The sequence below is a fragment of the Ictalurus punctatus genome, chromosome 16 (assembly GCF_001660625.3).
Source record: "Ictalurus punctatus breed USDA103 chromosome 16, Coco_2.0, whole genome shotgun sequence".
NCBI lineage: Eukaryota > Metazoa > Chordata > Actinopteri > Siluriformes > Ictaluridae > Ictalurus > Ictalurus punctatus.
In genome coordinates, this window is record NC_030431.2 from 22,625,447 (window position 1) to 22,643,292 (window position 17,846).

General features: G+C 42.9%; 2 protein-coding genes across 2 annotated transcripts; both read right to left on the minus strand.

Moving 5' to 3' along the window:
- Window positions 1–6,371: 6,371 nt before the first annotated feature.
- Window positions 6,372–10,332, minus strand: LOC128635239 (mucin-19-like). The gene is made up of 3 exons (XM_053687067.1): window positions 10,209–10,332; window positions 10,061–10,116; window positions 6,372–9,961 (listed from the first exon to the last, which is right to left on the minus strand). The coding sequence occupies exons 1-3, from the start codon at window positions 10,223–10,225 to the stop codon at window positions 6,372–6,374; spliced, it is 3,663 nt and encodes a 1,220-aa protein (XP_053543042.1). The 5' UTR covers window positions 10,226–10,332.
- Window positions 10,333–12,803: 2,471 nt separating this feature from the next.
- On the minus strand, window positions 12,804–16,975 carry LOC128635195 (serine-rich adhesin for platelets-like). Its single transcript, XM_053686847.1, has 3 exons — window positions 16,856–16,975; window positions 16,708–16,763; window positions 12,804–16,608 (listed from the first exon to the last, which is right to left on the minus strand). Exons 1-3 carry the CDS (start codon window positions 16,870–16,872, stop codon window positions 13,019–13,021), a joined length of 3,663 nt encoding a protein of 1,220 aa, XP_053542822.1. The 5' UTR covers window positions 16,873–16,975; the 3' UTR covers window positions 12,804–13,018.
- Between the last annotated feature and the right edge of the window lie 871 nt (window positions 16,976–17,846).

The window sequence follows — 17,846 nt, forward strand, 5'->3', positions numbered from 1 at the left end:
ATCATAAGACCTAGAGAAAAAAAATCTTTTTTTTCTACATAAGATTCCTTGGCTACAACCAAGAAAACTAAAATTGGTGTCAAAACATTCAAAAGAATTTAGCATAGGCATTCCACTTACTGGCATGTTTTGGGAGGTGGGAGGAACCATAGAACCCAGAGGAAAGCCACACAAAGAACATGCACAAAAATCCCAACCAGAGAGTAACCCAGGGGACCCTGGAGCTGTTTCCAAAAGTAAACCTTTACATACAAAACCAAGGAAATTTAAAGTAGTGTACATTGTGGGCTCCCAAGTTAAAGTTTTGCTCCACCATTGAAAACGCAAGAGAGCATAATAAATCTTCATAAATGAATCCCTAGTGCCCTGTAGTGTATGTCGTTCTTATTTTAAATATCATCACTTTCATGAATGTGGTTTTCCTATACAACAGATAAATATAAAGAGATATTAGTGACACAATTTCCCCTCAATCTAAGCAACCTTCATATCAGCCAATTGATAAATCAGTCAGACTCCAAACAGAAAGATGGACACCAAGGCCCCCAGTGTCTTTTCTTCCAGAAACTCCTGTATCATTGTGATAACAACACTGCCAAAGTCTCCAAGGTGAATGTGTATTCAGTGTACATATCGTCTTCGGGCATGATGCTACTTTTCAGCTCTGTGAGGTTCCCATTACTCTGCAAGTCTAAATACAGCAAACCACAGGCTAAATTAGCCAGCTAAAACCACCTCTGGTCCTCAAACATCAAAATCCAGCATTTGCAGTCAGTATCATTTTTATTAGTAGGATTTACACAGACACATGTTGTATTTCTGCATAGAAAATATGCACCATGCTTGTACTAAATGTTCTATTTACAGATTCACAAAAGCTTGTTCAATTCAGCTGCCCACGAATGCTATGTATGCAGATTGGACTGAAAGCAAACCAAATCTCATCTGTATGCCGATTCTCAATGCTGCTTTATGAGAACAGAAAATTGGAGAATCCCCAAGCTGCCTCTGCTTCACAAATCACAGCTTCCTGGCCAGACTTACTGAATATGATCATTTATGAACATTTCCTACCACAATGTTGCTGAATTCTCCCTTCTGACTGATCAGAAGGTGTTGATTAGTTTTCAATAACTGCAGCTCTGACAGTAGTTTTTGCTGCAAGGCAAATCATAAGTTTATACTGATGCACTCATTCTTATTGTTGTTATAGTAAAAAATAGTAGCATAGTAACAACTTACACAGGGCATTCTATAGTGTGACACACCCCTTAAGCAGATTTTTACAAATGTGTCAGTGTTGATATGGTGAAGTTCTGTTAGTAGACATGTATTTAGCATTTTTGGAAGGAGCCTCCAGTGCCAGCATCTGTAATAATTTGACACCCATCCTGATTTCTTCTGTTTTTGTATCTATCTCATACTAAATAGTTTTAGATCTTCAAACGAAATACAACTGAAAACAAACACAACCTGAGTAAAAACACAATACAGTTTTTCTTTATTCTTTTTATTATTATTATTGAAGCCAGAAAGTTATCCAACACCTATCACCAATGTGAAAAACTAATTGCCCCCTTAAACTTAAAATATGGTTGTGCCACCTTTAGCAGCAATAAATGCAACCAAATGCTTCCAATAACTGTAGATCAGTCTTTCACTTACTTCTAGGACTAGGATTTACTCCTATGCTTTGGACCTATGTTTTGCTGCAGTTGCACTTGAGTTTCAACTTAATGACTGAAGACCAGACATTCTCCTTTATATTTTCTGGTAGAGAGCAGAATTCATGTTTCCCTCAATTATTGCAAGTTGCCCAGGCCCTGAAGCAGCAAAGCATCCACACACCAGAACACTTCCACCACTGTGGGTATGATGTTCTTTTTGCAGAATTCTGTGTTTGGTTTATGCCAGATGTAGCGGGACCCCTGTGTTTGGGGTCTAGACTCCAAAACTCTAGAGACTGTTGTGTGTGAAAATCCCAGGAGATCAGCAGTTTCTAAAATACTCAACTCAGCCCATCTGGTACCAATATCCATGCCTTGAGTCACAGAGATCACATTTTTTCTTCATTCTGATGTTTGATGTGAACATTAACTGAAGCTCTTGACCTGTATTTGCATGATTTTATGCACTGTGCCACATGATTGGCTGATAACTGCATAAACGAGGTGTACAGGTGTTCCTATTAAAGTGGATGGTGAGTGTATATACACTGTATGTAATATATATGCGTTACTTATGTAAAAAAAAAAAAAATGCTGCACATGTTCTCATGTTCTTCCTCTGCTACTCGTTTGCTTGACAGAATATGAACACCAAAAAACTGAATACAGGAATCCTTAACAAATATTGACTCTACTCTTGTCACTGAGATCCCAGAAAACAAATGATGCATGATGTATGAGTAACGATCACTTACTTTCCCTTACTGGCATCACTGAACACTGTATTTCTACTTGGACATTTATTGACTGACTGTTTATATATTCATCATTTAGTGGCTTATGGAGGTAAATGACTGTGCAGCCTCAATAATCCCCTGAATGACAAATTTATGTGAAATTCAGTGAAGCTTATTATAGAATAATCACTAATGTCATGGGTGGCACGTTTGCCTCAAACCTCCAGGGCTGGAGGTTCAATTCCCACCGTGGCCCTGTGTGTGTGGAGTTCTCCCCGTGCCACGGGGGTTTCCTCCGGGTACTCCGGTTTTCTCCCCCAGTCCAAAGGTATGCATGGTAGGCTGATTGGCATGTCCAAAATGTAAATAGTATATGAATGGGTGTGTGAATATGTATGTGCTTGTGCCCTGCTATGGATTGGCACCCAGTCCAGGGTGTACCCCACCTTGTACCCCATGCTCCCTGGGATAGGCTCCAGGTTCCTCGTGACCCGGTAGGATAAGTGGTATAGAAAATGGATGGATGGATGGATGGACGAATGCCATTTACTCTTTTATTTACATTTGTATGGGCCATGTCGAAAATGCCTCATTTTTTAAATAATTACAGCCTTAACTGCTAAAAGCAAGCTTTCAAATGCCAAAATGACTTAGTAATTTCATCCAATTAAGCCATATATTCACCCAACTAGTCATTGTGCTATTCACGCACAGGAAATTATACTTCAAATTATACCAAAGGTCCACGTATTGACAGCTATTCATCAAGAATAAAAACCACCAGTTCTTTGAAGAAAAGAAAATATGAAGATTTGCGCTTTAAGCTCCGTAAGCTTCTAAAAGTATTAAACCTCATGTCAAGGTTGGCAGGTCTGCATCACAAAATACCAAAATGTGCACTCACTGATCATGTTCACAACAAACAAATATGAAATAAATAAAAATCAACCCACAAATATTCAACTGAAGCACAAATTTCATACTCAAATACATTGTTAAAATTGTTAATAACATTCATTAAATCCCCCTCACCCTTGTTTTTTAAACCCAGTAGACCCCCCCCCCCCCCCCCCCCCCAAACCCCAACAAGTGGAGATGTGGTAGATATCTGATGTTGTTTATGTAGTTCTTACTCCAGATTTTTGGCCTCAAATCAGTTTTCTTAGTGTCCCAAAATGGCAACAATTTTTAAAGCTACAGGATGTAAGACTCTGGATTTTCATCCTCTCTGCTAGAAAAACACTAATTCAAGCTACTTATGGAACAACGCTGCATAATGTGGGTTGTCCTGCAACTGTGAATCAATCTGCACATATTCTGAGAGAGTTCCAAACTGCATAATGAGCAATAAGTACTTTTCCTCAATAGTAATGACACCAGTAGTTTAGTGACAAACCATTTAGTATGGTAGACTGGGATGCGACACCAGTATTAAGGACTCTAAAGATCTGTTATCAGGTAAAGATATAATGTCAGAAATCTTAGGCATGAGCTGGATAGTATTAACATGCTAGCTAACACATGAGAAAATACCCCAGGTGACTTATTCTCATCTAGTATAACCCAAGTTTGCAATGCTACCATACAGAAAAACACACAAACGTCTAACTCCCCAAAGAGGATAAATCAACTATCACATATTCATAAGCTTCCCACCAAATTAGAAAACAAATAGATGCCTTAACTGTTCAGCAAAGAGGTAAGAAGCCATCCGTCCTGAATCTCTTTTCCTCTCTCTGTCTCCTGATTGGCTACAGATTTTTACAGTCACCTTGTAACTTCTTTCCTGCCTGAAGCTGGACTGTGATGACTCTGAAATATCTGGGTTGGCATCTGATGCATACTTTTGTTCTTCCTTTAGGGATGAATTAAACTGAGAAAAAGGCATATTACAATTCGATTTCTACACTGTGCAATATTGATATACCTTGCAATATAATAAAACAAAATTAGTGAATCTGTAATGGTCATGGTTAAATTAGCTTGCATTAATTTGAATAATTTGTATCACAGTACTGCCACTGAGGTAGTTAGAAAGCTCACAGAACTCAATAAAATATTATTTAGCTCATATGCATATTGCAGGGTTCTGCAGTATGAGTATTGCAAATGCTAGTATTGCAATAACGATTAAAACAATACAGTACATTGTCCAGTTTTATGGAGAAATGGGAGTATCATAAGAGAACATTTGTACCTGGTCATGTAAAAAGCCTTGATATACCCCCTGGCCCTGTTGGATCTGGTATTCCTCTTTGCTGATATAGCTTGTCTGTGCCTCTTACGTTTTCAAAAGGTATGAAACACTTGACATGTTTGCGTCCTTTGTAACTTTCAGCTTTAATTGGCTGACCTCTTTTGTAGCTAATTGATATTCAACCTAATGACTCTTCTGCATAGCTCCTTACATAATTTATTTACTTGAAAATAAAAAGTTATTTCATGTGGAGTTTTGCATATTTTTTTATCCTCAATTCCCTGTTCTCAGGAAAGCAATCTTTACTTTCACATGACCAGAGTGGCATCTGGTGGATGCACACTGTAACACTTCTGAAAAACATTATTCTCTCCTTACCTGGTCAGTGACTAGGTGGACAGCCTCCTCTAGACAGACTTATGTTTTTTAAACTGGATGTAATGGTGCTGGGAATATTTTTATAATCAAACCCTGATGCTTTTTTAAAACATCTGATTTTTTCTGATAGCTGCTTAGTGTTCATGATGCTGTTTGTACATTCTCTATCAAACTCATGACACAAATAAATGCACTCAGGAGGGTTCTATTCAAGTAATTATGTAATTTATGAGGAGAACCAGAACTAATCAATACATCAATAAAAATCACAGCTTTTGGTCACATGTAATTTTCCACTGCAAGCACAGTCAGCTTTCCTGCAGCACTGTCTCACATTAGTTTAATGCTCTGGCCACATTTGCAGTACTCATGCCTCCCTGCAGCATGTTCACAAAGGTGAGCAGGTACCCTAAGCATCCTTCTCCTGTTATTCCAGCAGCAGAAGAAAAGGTCGCTTTAGTGTCCTAAAAAAAGATTGTAACTGACTAATTGACTACTGCCTGTACACTGTTCATGCATTAAGGACTATTCCACAACAGCATGTTCAATAATTGATGCATTGAGTAAGAATGAACATTGTTTAAACCCTTGCCAATAAAGATCTGTAAAGCTTACCTGGATTTTACAAAATTCTCTTTAAAATACAGGCTCCTGAAAAAGGGACGTTTCTTGTTTTTGATGAGTATATAACCACAAAAATAAATGAATAAAACCCAATACAAGTGCCAGGGCCCAACTAGAACAGGGCAAAGCAGTCAAAAGCAATACCCAGTAGGCATGACTACAACAGTTTATACTAACTGGTCATTAATGACCCAAATGAGAAGTTCAGCTTTTTAAAATAAATAACTTGCTTGTAAAGTAATATGGTATGTTTGTATTAGATAGTGTTGTAGGGGAAGTTTTGAAGCAACACTAGCTTGGTTTGGGCAGAGTAGCAATCCGGCCACTGAAAAAAATGGTTGCAAGTACCCAGTAGAGGCATTCAAAAAACATGAATGTGTGATCTGATCACCCAAATTGGTTATTAAGATAAAGTCTGGACTACTGCCAGTCTTTTCAAAACCTTTCAAAAGTTTCTCAAATTTAAAGTATTTATATGCAGTTAGCAGAACCAATGCATTTTTATAACCAAAACCACACTGAACAGGCAGACCTAAAATAAGACGGCAAAAAATGGAATACAAAAAGCATGCTTTAATAGATCATTTAGACAGACAAGCCAGGCATTTTATAATAAAGCACTATAATTAGAGACACTGCTTTACCATCAAGTTGAACACGGCAGGAGTCCTTCGAGATGAAACCTGGAAGTCATAAGGTTTCAAGGGAAGGTGGGACCCACTGAGCTTTTACTACCAGAAAAGCTTGGGGGAAATCTTGGAAGATGAGTCACTGAACAGTCTTTTCACAAGATTGCTGACCCAACCACAGAGAAGGAACCAGCTGATTGAAGGCCCCCAGTTGCTGGACATTTTGGTTCGGTATGCTGAGAGAGCTCCCAACAAGCCCATGAGACAAACTATGGCTTTGAGGAGCACTGTAGGCACTTGAAGCATCGGTGTTGGAGCCATTGGATGTTATGGTGCTTCCAGAGGCCTGCTGGTTCACAGTTAAGGCAGGGACAGAGCTCAGCCATTGGACACCATGCTGTTTATGCAAACCATCATAAAGATTGGAAAGGCTGTGGGATGACCCATAGGCAGTTGCAGTTTGGCTTTGGGAACCAGTGTAGGAACTTGATAGACTGGAGGTGGAGGAACCATTAGCTGTTGTGGCGGCTTCAGTTGTCTGCCGATTTGTGTCTTGATGCGTTTGGAAACTACCATAGGGACTGGAAAATCCTTGAGACAGTCCATAGACAGTTGAGCCTCGTCTTTGAGAACCACTGTAGTAGCTTGAAGTACTAGATGTAGAACCATTTAACGCTGCACTTGCAGAGACTTGTTGAATCACATTTAATCCAGGCACAGAGCCAAGCTGGTTTATGCCTTGCTGTGTCTGGAAACCAACATAGGGTCTGGAAATTCCTAGTGAAGGCCAATTGGAAGACGGGCTTTGAGAACCAGTGAAGGAGCTCAATGAGCTGGAGGAGCCATTAGCTGTTGCGGCAGCTTCAGTTGTCTGCCGATTTGTGCCTTGCTGTGTTTGGAAACTACCATAGGGCCTGGAAAATCCTTGAGACAGTCCATAGACAGTTGGACCTTGGCTTTGCGAACCACTGTAAGAGGTTGAAGTGCTAGATGTAGAACCACTGGACACAGCACTCCCAGAGGCCTGCTGGGTCACGAAGGCAGGGGCAGAGCTTGATTGACCACCACCATACTGGCTTGCAAGCACTTGAGACGGTCCATAGCCAGTGGAGCTTTGAGAACCAATGTAGGGGCTTGATAAACTGGAGGTGGAGGAACCATTAGCTGTTGCGGCAGCTTCAGTTGTCTGCTGATTTGTGCCTTGCAGCATCTGGAAACTACCATAGGGTCTGGAAAGTCCTAGTGACGGCCAATTGGAAGACGGGCTTCGAGAACCATTGTGGGAGCTGAAAGATATGCCAGAGGCTTGTAGGTTCAAAGTTAAAGCAGGGGCAGAGGTCAGTTGGTTTGTGCCTTGCTGTGTATGAAAACTACTATAGCGGCTACCAAGCCCTTGAGACAACCCATAGCCAGTTGAGCTTTGGCTTGGAGAACCATGGAAGGAGCTTGAAGTACTAGGCGTAGAACCACTGGACACTGCACTCCCAGAGGCCTGCTGGGTCACAAAGGCAGGGGCAGAGCTTGATTGACCACCACCACCACCATACTGGCTTGCAAGCACTTGAGATGGTCCATAGCCAGTGGAGCCTTGAGAACCAATGTAGGGGCTTGAAGTACTAGATGTAGAGCCATTTAACACTGCATTTGCAGAGGCTTGTTGAATCATATTTAATCCAGGCACAGAGCTAAGCTGGTTTATGCCTTGCTGGGCCTGGGAACCAGCATATTGGCTGGGAAGTCTTAGCACCAGCCAGTAGGCAGTTGGGCCTTGAGAACTAGTGAAGGAGCGTGAGAAACTGGAGGTGGAGGAACCATTAGCTGTTGTGGCGGCTTCAGTTGTCTGCTGATTTGTGCCTTGCTGTGTCTGGAAACTACCAAAGGGTCTGGAAAATCCTTGAAACAGTCCATAGACATTTGAGCCTCGGCTTTGAGAACCATTGTGGGAGCTGGAAGACATGCCGGAGGCTTGTTGGGTTAAAGTTAAAGGATTGGCAGAGCTCAGTTGGTTTGTGCCTTGCTGTGTCTGGATACTCCCATAGGGGCTGGAAAATCCTTGAGACAGTCCATAGACAGTTGAGCCTCGTCTTTGAGAACCACTGTAGGAGCTTGAAGTGCTAGAAGTAGAACCATTCAACACTGGACTTGCAGAGGCTTGTTGAGTTACATTTAATCCAGCCACGGAGCCAAGCTGGTTTTTGCCTTGCTGTGCCGGGGAACCAGCATATTGGCTGGAAAGTCTAAGCAACAGCCAGTAGGCAGTTGGGCTTGGAGAACCAGTGAAGGAGCTCGATAAGCCGGAGGAACCATTAGCTGTTGTGGCACCTTCACTTGCCTGATGGGATACTGTTAATGCAGGGGCAGAGCTTGATTGACCATGACCATACAGGCTCGCGAGCCCATGAGACGGCCCATAACCAGTTGAGCCTCGGCTTTGAGAACCATGGAAGGAGCTTGAAGTACTAGATGTGGAACCACTGTACACTGCACTCCCAGAGGCCTGCTGGGTCACGAAGGCAGGGGCAGAGCTTGATTGACCACCACCACCATACTGGCTTGCAAGCACTTGAGACGGTCCATGGCCAGTGGAGCTTTGAGAACCAATGTAGGGGCTTGATAAACTGGAGGTGGAGGAGCCATTAGCTGTTGTGGCACCTCCACTTGCCTGCTGAGTTCCAGTTAATGCAGGGGCAGAGCTCAGTTGATTTGTGCCTTGCTGTGTCTGGAAACTACCATAGGGTCTGGAAAGTCCTAGTGAAGGCCAATTGGAAGACGGGCTTCGAGAACCAGTGAAGGAGCTTGATGAGCTGAAGGAACCATTAGCTGTTGCGACAGCTACAGTTGCCTGCCGAGTTCCAGTTAACGTGGGGGCAGAGCCAAGTTGATTCGTGCCTTGCTGTGTCTGGAAACTACCAAAGGGCCTGGAAAATCCTTGAGACAGTCCATAGACAGTTGAGCCTCGGCTTTGAGAACCACTGTGGGAGCTTGAAGTACTAGACGTAGAACCACTGGAAACAGCACTCCCAGAGGCCTGTTGGGTCACAATGGCAGGGCTTGATTGACCACCACCATACTGGCTTGCGAGCCCTTGAGACAGTCCATAGCCAGTGGAGCCTTGAGAACCACTGTAAGCACTCGATAAACTGGAGGTGGAGGAACCATTAGCTGTTGTGGCACCTTCAGTTGCCTTCTGGGTTACAGTTAATGCAGGAGCAGAGCCAAGTTGATTTGTGCCTTGCTGTGTCTGGAAACTAACATAGGGTCTGGAAAGTCCTAGGGACAACCAGTCAGAAAGTGTGCTTTGCGAACCAGTGTGGGAGCTGGAAGACATGCCAGAGGCTTGTTGGTTCAACGTTAAAGCAGGGGCAGAGCTCAATTGGTTTTTGTCTTGCTGTGTTTGGAAGCTACCATATTGGCTGCCAAGCCCTTGTGAAAGCCCATAGACAGTTGAGCCTCTGCTTTGTGAGGCAACGTTCTGTTTTCGGAAAGCTTGAAAACCTGGGAACACTGGCTTGTAGTAACCAAAAGAGCCATTTGTCAGGGCTTCCGATGAAGATAAGCCTGTCCATAAATCTATCTTAGTTTGTAGTACTCCAGCATTGGTTTTACTTTCATCCCTCAAGGCTGTGGAAGTTTGGGCTCCATCAGGAAAGGATGCAGTTTCCTGCAGCTGATCCAGAGATGTCTTGCCATCAACACTGTACCCATCTTGTGCAGGCCTTTTACTCCACACTTGTTAGAAGAAAAATAATTTGAAGGTCATACAGACACACAATTTATGAACATCAATACAAGATAACAGACACTGCTCTAAGCTTTATAATAGCTTACCTCCAAGTGCCCTTACATCTTTTAGGTGAAGTAAAGCAATGAAGAGCAACCAAAGCCTACAAAATAGCATTAAAAAAAAAATCACAAACAAACCCATATTATGGAGGGGGGGAAAAGATAACACTGCAAAATGTTCACTTTCAGTTACCTTGTGCAACCCCACATAATGACTCAACTGATGACTGCCGGAAGGCTTAGAGCCTGCCGTTATATCACTTCACCAATGACTCCGAGAACCTCAAAAACACAAAGAGCACAAACGTTCAAAGCCTGCCCTTTTAAGCCACTAATTCAAGTCAGCTGACAAAGTTTACCTACTCACATGTCACATGATTCATTGGTCCAAGTCCTTTTCTTCAGGTGTGGAACTACTGATTGGTTGGTCTTGTGTGCATGCACAAAGCAGAATGCTACTGCAAATATATATTGAGCAAAACACTGATGATCATATTGTGTAGTAAATATTGGAATTCTGCCTCATGAACTTCATTCGAGAGACAAAAAACAGTTGTATAAACAATTTCCATGTATTATATGTCTTGGTTTCTCAAGACAAAATGACAGTTAAGTTTCACTCATTGTGTTACTTCAGATACCAAAAGGCTTTGCAAAATGCTATTAAACACTTGAAATGTCAGACAGAAGCAGAAGTTGAGAGTTGCAGGCAGAATGTCATGTTATGATTTATTTAACACTGTAATGTCTGGCCCGAACAGAGGTCAGTAAGCATGAACTTGAAGAATACTGGTAATTAAATTACTGACCTATGACCTAGGGCCTTTTCTTTGTATTTATATTGCTGAGTTAGCAGAACTGGGTTGCTGACCCTGGATTTGTCTGTTCTTTGGGGTGATAACAGGAACATCACATCACCCCACCACATCGTTGTTTATTTTCATCACGTCCCAAAGTATTTTATTCCTCTTATCGGCAGTGCAAATAACTTTTTATTTATTAAAGAACATTACACCCATTTATTTTAAATAAATGCTAAATAAACATCTCTAAAGAAGTGTTATAGATTTTTGTAGTATCATGTACTGTATGCCACGATTAGCTGAATACGGTGAAAGATCTGCCTAATGTAACCCTATGTTGTTAAAGCTAGTTGAGGCACTCTCACTGATATTATGAACAACTAACGGAGGCATATGTTTGTGCTGATTCTTGTTCCCGAGCTACCCCTGCCTCTTGCTCTACTTTTCCCTACTGACCACATTGCTGTCTGATCTCATCAGATTTTCTTTTCCTTTTGGAAAGTCAAGATAGTTTCGTAAAAGGTAGGAGCCTGAAGGCATGTTAATTCGTAGGAGAAATCCAAGGTTTACTTTAAGAGAACAGTGATATAACCAATGTAAATAGACTCAGCAAAAAATGAAATGTCTTCTCACGTTCACCTGCTTTCATTTCCAGCAAATTTCCTTAATGTGCAAACATTTGTATTAATTTATTTTTTTAAATTCAACAGCTGACACACAAATTGAACAAGTTTCACATTCATCTGACGAAAAGACATGGAACAACAAGACCCTGAACAGGGGGGGCATCAACATCCAAAGTCAGTCAGTATGTGGTGTGGCATATTACAGTGCATCTCCATATTCATAGACTACACCAGATTTGTCAGTTCTTGCCGTGAGACGTTAACCCACTTTTCCACTAAGGCATTTGCAAGTTCTCTACCGTGTCTGTGGGGGGAGATATGGTCACGTAATTTTCCACTGCAAGGACAGTCAACTGTCCTTCCTGTATTAGGCATCTTACATTACAGACATTACAGCTTAATGCTCTGGCCACATCTGCAGTACTCATGCCTCCCTGCAGCATGTTCACGCAGGTGAACAGGCACCCTAGGCATCTTTCTTCTGGTATTTTTCCCCCAGTCAGTAGTGTGAGCGAAATTACTCATTTTTACTTTGTAATAAGTTTGTTCTCGTTCATCTGAGGATAACACCTAAGAAGGCCATGTCAGAGGACGAGTCTGCGAGTGTTGTCTAACTTCTACAACAGTAGAAAGGTCTCTTTAGAGTCCCAACAGAGATTGTAACTGACCAATTGCCTACTGCCTGTAAACTGTTGTGTCTTAAGGACTGTTCCACAGGTGCGATAAATTGTTTATGATCCATTGAGTAAGAATGAACATTGTTTAAACCCTTGCCAATAAAGATCTGTAAAGCTTACCTGGATTTTACAAAATTCTCTTTAAAATACAGGCTCCTGAAAAAGGGACGTTTCTTGTTTTTGATGAGTATATAACCACAAAAATAAATGAATAAAACCCAATACAAGTGCCAGGGCCCAACTAGAACAGGGCAAAGCAGTCAAAAGCAATACCCAGTAGGCATGACTACAACAGTTTATACTAACTGGTCATTAATGACCCAAATGAGAAGTTCAGCTTTTTAAAATAAATAACTTGCTTGTAAAGTAATATGGTATGTTTGTATTAGATAGTGTTGTAGGGGAAGTTTTGAAGCAACACTAGCTTGGTTTGGGCAGAGTAGCAATCCGGCCACTGAAAAAAATGGTTGCAAGTACCCAGTAGAGGCATTCAAAAAACATGAATGTGTGATCTGATCACCCAAATTGGTTATTAAGATAAAGTCTGGACTACTGCCAGTCTTTTCAAAACCTTTCAAAAGTTTCTCAAATTTAAAGTATTTATATGCAGTTAGCAGAACCAATGCATTTTTATAACCAAAACCACACTGAACAGGCAGACCTAAAATAAGACGGCAAAAAATGGAATACAAAAAGCATGCTTTAATAGATCATTTAGACAGACAAGCCAGGCATTTTATAATAAAGCACTATAATTAGAGACACTGCTTTACCATCAAGTTGAACACGGCAGGAGTCCTTCGAGATGAAACCTGGAAGTCATAAGGTTTCAAGGGAAGGTGGGACCCACTGAGCTTTTACTACCAGAAAAGCTTGGGGGAAATCTTGGAAGATGAGTCACTGAACAGTCTTTTCACAAGATTGCTGACCCAACCACAGAGAAGGAACCAGCTGATTGAAGGCCCCCAGTTGCTGGACATTTTGGTTCGGTATGCTGAGAGAGCTCCCAACAAGCCCATGAGACAAACTATGGCTTTGAGGAGCACTGTAGGCACTTGAAGCATCGGTGTTGGAGCCATTGGATGTTATGGTGCTTCCAGAGGCCTGCTGGTTCACAGTTAAGGCAGGGACAGAGCTCAGCCATTGGACACCATGCTGTTTATGCAAACCATCATAAAGATTGGAAAGGCTGTGGGATGACCCATAGGCAGTTGCAGTTTGGCTTTGGGAACCAGTGTAGGAACTTGATAGACTGGAGGTGGAGGAACCATTAGCTGTTGTGGCGGCTTCAGTTGTCTGCCGATTTGTGTCTTGATGCGTTTGGAAACTACCATAGGGACTGGAAAATCCTTGAGACAGTCCATAGACAGTTGAGCCTCGTCTTTGAGAACCACTGTAGTAGCTTGAAGTACTAGATGTAGAACCATTTAACGCTGCACTTGCAGAGACTTGTTGAATCACATTTAATCCAGGCACAGAGCCAAGCTGGTTTATGCCTTGCTGTGTCTGGAAACCAACATAGGGTCTGGAAATTCCTAGTGAAGGCCAATTGGAAGACGGGCTTTGAGAACCAGTGAAGGAGCTCGATGAGCTGGAGGAGCCATTAGCTGTTGCGGCAGCTTCAGTTGTCTGCCGATTTGTGCCTTGCTGTGTTTGGAAACTACCATAGGGCCTGGAAAATCCTTGAGACAGTCCATAGACAGTTGGACCTTGGCTTTGCGAACCACTGTAAGAGGTTGAAGTGCTAGATGTAGAACCACTGGACACAGCACTCCCAGAGGCCTGCTGGGTCACGAAGGCAGGGGCAGAGCTTGATTGACCACCACCATACTGGCTTGCAAGCACTTGAGACGGTCCATAGCCAGTGGAGCTTTGAGAACCAATGTAGGGGCTTGATAAACTGGAGGTGGAGGAACCATTAGCTGTTGTGGCAGCTTCAGTTGTCTGCTGATTTGTGCCTTGCAGCATCTGGAAACTACCATAGGGTCTGGAAAGTCCTAGTGACGGCCAATTGGAAGACGGGCTTCGAGAACCATTGTGGGAGCTGAAAGATATGCCAGAGGCTTGTAGGTTCAAAGTTAAAGCAGGGGCAGAGGTCAGTTGGTTTGTGCCTTGCTGTGTATGAAAACTACTATAGCGGCTACCAAGCCCTTGAGACAACCCATAGCCAGTTGAGCTTTGGCTTGGAGAACCATGGAAGGAGCTTGAAGTACTAGGCGTAGAACCACTGGACACTGCACTCCCAGAGGCCTGCTGGGTCACAAAGGCAGGGGCAGAGCTTGATTGACCACCACCACCACCATACTGGCTTGCAAGCACTTGAGATGGTCCATAGCCAGTGGAGCCTTGAGAACCAATGTAGGGGCTTGAAGTACTAGATGTAGAGCCATTTAACACTGCATTTGCAGAGGCTTGTTGAATCATATTTAATCCAGGCACAGAGCTAAGCTGGTTTATGCCTTGCTGGGCCTGGGAACCAGCATATTGGCTGGGAAGTCTTAGCACCAGCCAGTAGGCAGTTGGGCCTTGAGAACTAGTGAAGGAGCGTGAGAAACTGGAGGTGGAGGAACCATTAGCTGTTGTGGCGGCTTCAGTTGTCTGCTGATTTGTGCCTTGCTGTGTCTGGAAACTACCAAAGGGTCTGGAAAATCCTTGAAACAGTCCATAGACATTTGAGCCTCGGCTTTGAGAACCATTGTGGGAGCTGGAAGACATGCCGGAGGCTTGTTGGGTTAAAGTTAAAGGAGGGGCAGAGCTCAGTTGGTTTGTGCCTTGCTGTGTCTGGATACTCCCATAGGGGCTGGAAAATCCTTGAGACAGTCCATAGACAGTTGAGCCTCGTCTTTGAGAACCACTGTAGGAGCTTGAAGTGCTAGAAGTAGAACCATTCAACACTGGACTTGCAGAGGCTTGTTGAGTTACATTTAATCCAGCCACGGAGCCAAGCTGGTTTTTGCCTTGCTGTGCCGGGGAACCAGCATATTGGCTGGAAAGTCTAAGCAACAGCCAGTAGGCAGTTGGGCTTGGAGAACCAGTGAAGGAGCTCGATAAGCCGGAGGAACCATTAGCTGTTGTGGCACCTTCACTTGCCTGATGGGATACTGTTAATGCAGGGGCAGAGCTTGATTGACCATGACCATACAGGCTCGCGAGCCCATGAGACGGCCCATAACCAGTTGAGCCTCGGCTTTGAGAACCATGGAAGGAGCTTGAAGTACTAGATGTGGAACCACTGTACACTGCACTCCCAGAGGCCTGCTGGGTCACGAAGGCAGGGGCAGAGCTTGATTGACCACCACCACCATACTGGCTTGCAAGCACTTGAGACGGTCCATGGCCAGTGGAGCTTTGAGAACCAATGTAGGGGCTTGATAAACTGGAGGTGGAGGAGCCATTAGCTGTTGTGGCACCTCCACTTGCCTGCTGAGTTCCAGTTAATGCAGGGGCAGAGCTCAGTTGATTTGTGCCTTGCTGTGTCTGGAAACTACCATAGGGTCTGGAAAGTCCTAGTGAAGGCCAATTGGAAGACGGGCTTCGAGAACCAGTGAAGGAGCTTGATGAGCTGAAGGAACCATTAGCTGTTGCGACAGCTACAGTTGCCTGCCGAGTTCCAGTTAACGTGGGGGCAGAGCCAAGTTGATTCGTGCCTTGCTGTGTCTGGAAACTACCAAAGGGCCTGGAAAATCCTTGAGACAGTCCATAGACAGTTGAGCCTCGGCTTTGAGAACCACTGTGGGAGCTTGAAGTACTAGACGTAGAACCACTGGAAACAGCACTCCCAGAGGCCTGTTGGGTCACAATGGCAGGGCTTGATTGACCACCACCATACTGGCTTGCGAGCCCTTGAGACAGTCCATAGCCAGTGGAGCCTTGAGAACCACTGTAAGCACTCGATAAACTGGAGGTGGAGGAACCATTAGCTGTTGTGGCACCTTCAGTTGCCTTCTGGGTTACAGTTAATGCAGGAGCAGAGCCAAGTTGATTTGTGCCTTGCTGTGTCTGGAAACTAACATAGGGTCTGGAAAGTCCTAGGGACAACCAGTCAGAAAGTGTGCTTTGCGAACCAGTGTGGGAGCTGGAAGACATGCCAGAGGCTTGTTGGTTCAACGTTAAAGCAGGGGCAGAGCTCAATTGGTTTTTGTCTTGCTGTGTTTGGAAGCTACCATATTGGCTGCCAAGCCCTTGTGAAAGCCCATAGACAGTTGAGCCTCTGCTTTGTGAGGCAACGTTCTGTTTTCGGAAAGCTTGAAAACCTGGGAACACTGGCTTGTAGTAACCAAAAGAGCCATTTGTCAGGGCTTCCGATGAAGATAAGCCTGTCCATAAATCTATCTTAGTTTGTAGTACTCCAGCATTGGTTTTACTTTCATCCCTCAAGGCTGTGGAAGTTTGGGCTCCATCAGGAAAGGATGCAGTTTCCTGCAGCTGATCCAGAGATGTCTTGCCATCAACACTGTACCCATCTTGTGCAGGCCTTTTACTCCACACTTGTTAGAAGAAAAATAATTTGAAGGTCATACAGACACACAATTTATGAACATCAATACAAGATAACAGACACTGCTCTAAGCTTTATAATAGCTTACCTCCAAGTGCCCTTACATCTTTTAGGTGAAGTAAAGCAATGAAGAGCAACCAAAGCCTACAAAATAGCATTAAAAAAAAAATCACAAACAAACCCATATTATGGAGGGGGGGAAAAGATAACACTGCAAAATGTTCACTTTCAGTTACCTTGTGCAACCCCACATAATGACTCAACTGATGACTGCCGGAAGGCTTAGAGCCTGCCGTTATATCACTTCACCAATGACTCCGAGAACCTCAAAAACACAAAGAGCACAAACGTTCAAAGCCTGCCCTTTTAAGCCACTAATTCAAGTCAGCTGACAAAGTTTACCTACTCACATGTCACATGATTCATTGGTCCAAGTCCTTTTCTTCAGGTGTGGAACTACTGATTGGTTGGTCTTGTGTGCATGCACAAAGCAGAATGCTACTGCAAATATATATTGAGCAAAACACTGATGATCATATTGTGTAGTAAATATTGGAATTCTGCCTCATGAACTTCATTCGAGAGACAAAAAACAGTTGTATAAACAATTTCCATGTATTATATGTCTTGGTTTCTCAAGACAAAATGACAGTTAAGTTTCACTCATTGTGTTACTTCAGATACCAAAAGGCTTTGCAAAATGCTATTAAACACTTGAAATGTCAGACAGAAGCAGAAGTTGAGAGTTGCAGGCAGAATGTCATGTTATGATTTATTTAACACTGTAATGTCTGGCCCGAACAGAGGTCAGTAAGCATGAACTTGAAGAATACTGGTAATTAAATTACTGACCTATGACCTAGGGCCTTTTCTTTGTATTTATATTGCTGAGTTAGCAGAACTGGGTTGCTGACCCTGGATTTGTCTGTTCTTTGGGGTGATAACAGGAACATCACATCACCCCACCACATCGTTGTTTATTTTCATCACGTCCCAAAGTATTTTATTCCTCTTATCGGCAGTGCAAATAACTTTTTATTTATTAAAGAACATTACACCCATTTATTTTAAATAAATGCTAAATAAACATCTCTAAAGAAGTGTTATAGATTTTTGTAGTATCATGTACTGTATGCCACGATTAGCTGAATACGGTGAAAGATCTGCCTAATGTAACCCTATGTTGTTAAAGCTAGTTGAGGCACTCTCACTGATATTATGAACAAC

Bases quoted from the DNA above. Each gene is read 5' to 3' on its own strand.
- LOC128635239 (XM_053687067.1), bottom strand. The intron at 9,962-10,060 runs GTAAGCTATTAT...TCTTCTAACAAG, and splicing joins AGATGTAAGGGCACTTGGAG to TGTGGAGTAAAAGGCCTGCA.
- LOC128635195 (XM_053686847.1), bottom strand. The intron at 16,609-16,707 runs GTAAGCTATTAT...TCTTCTAACAAG, and splicing joins AGATGTAAGGGCACTTGGAG to TGTGGAGTAAAAGGCCTGCA.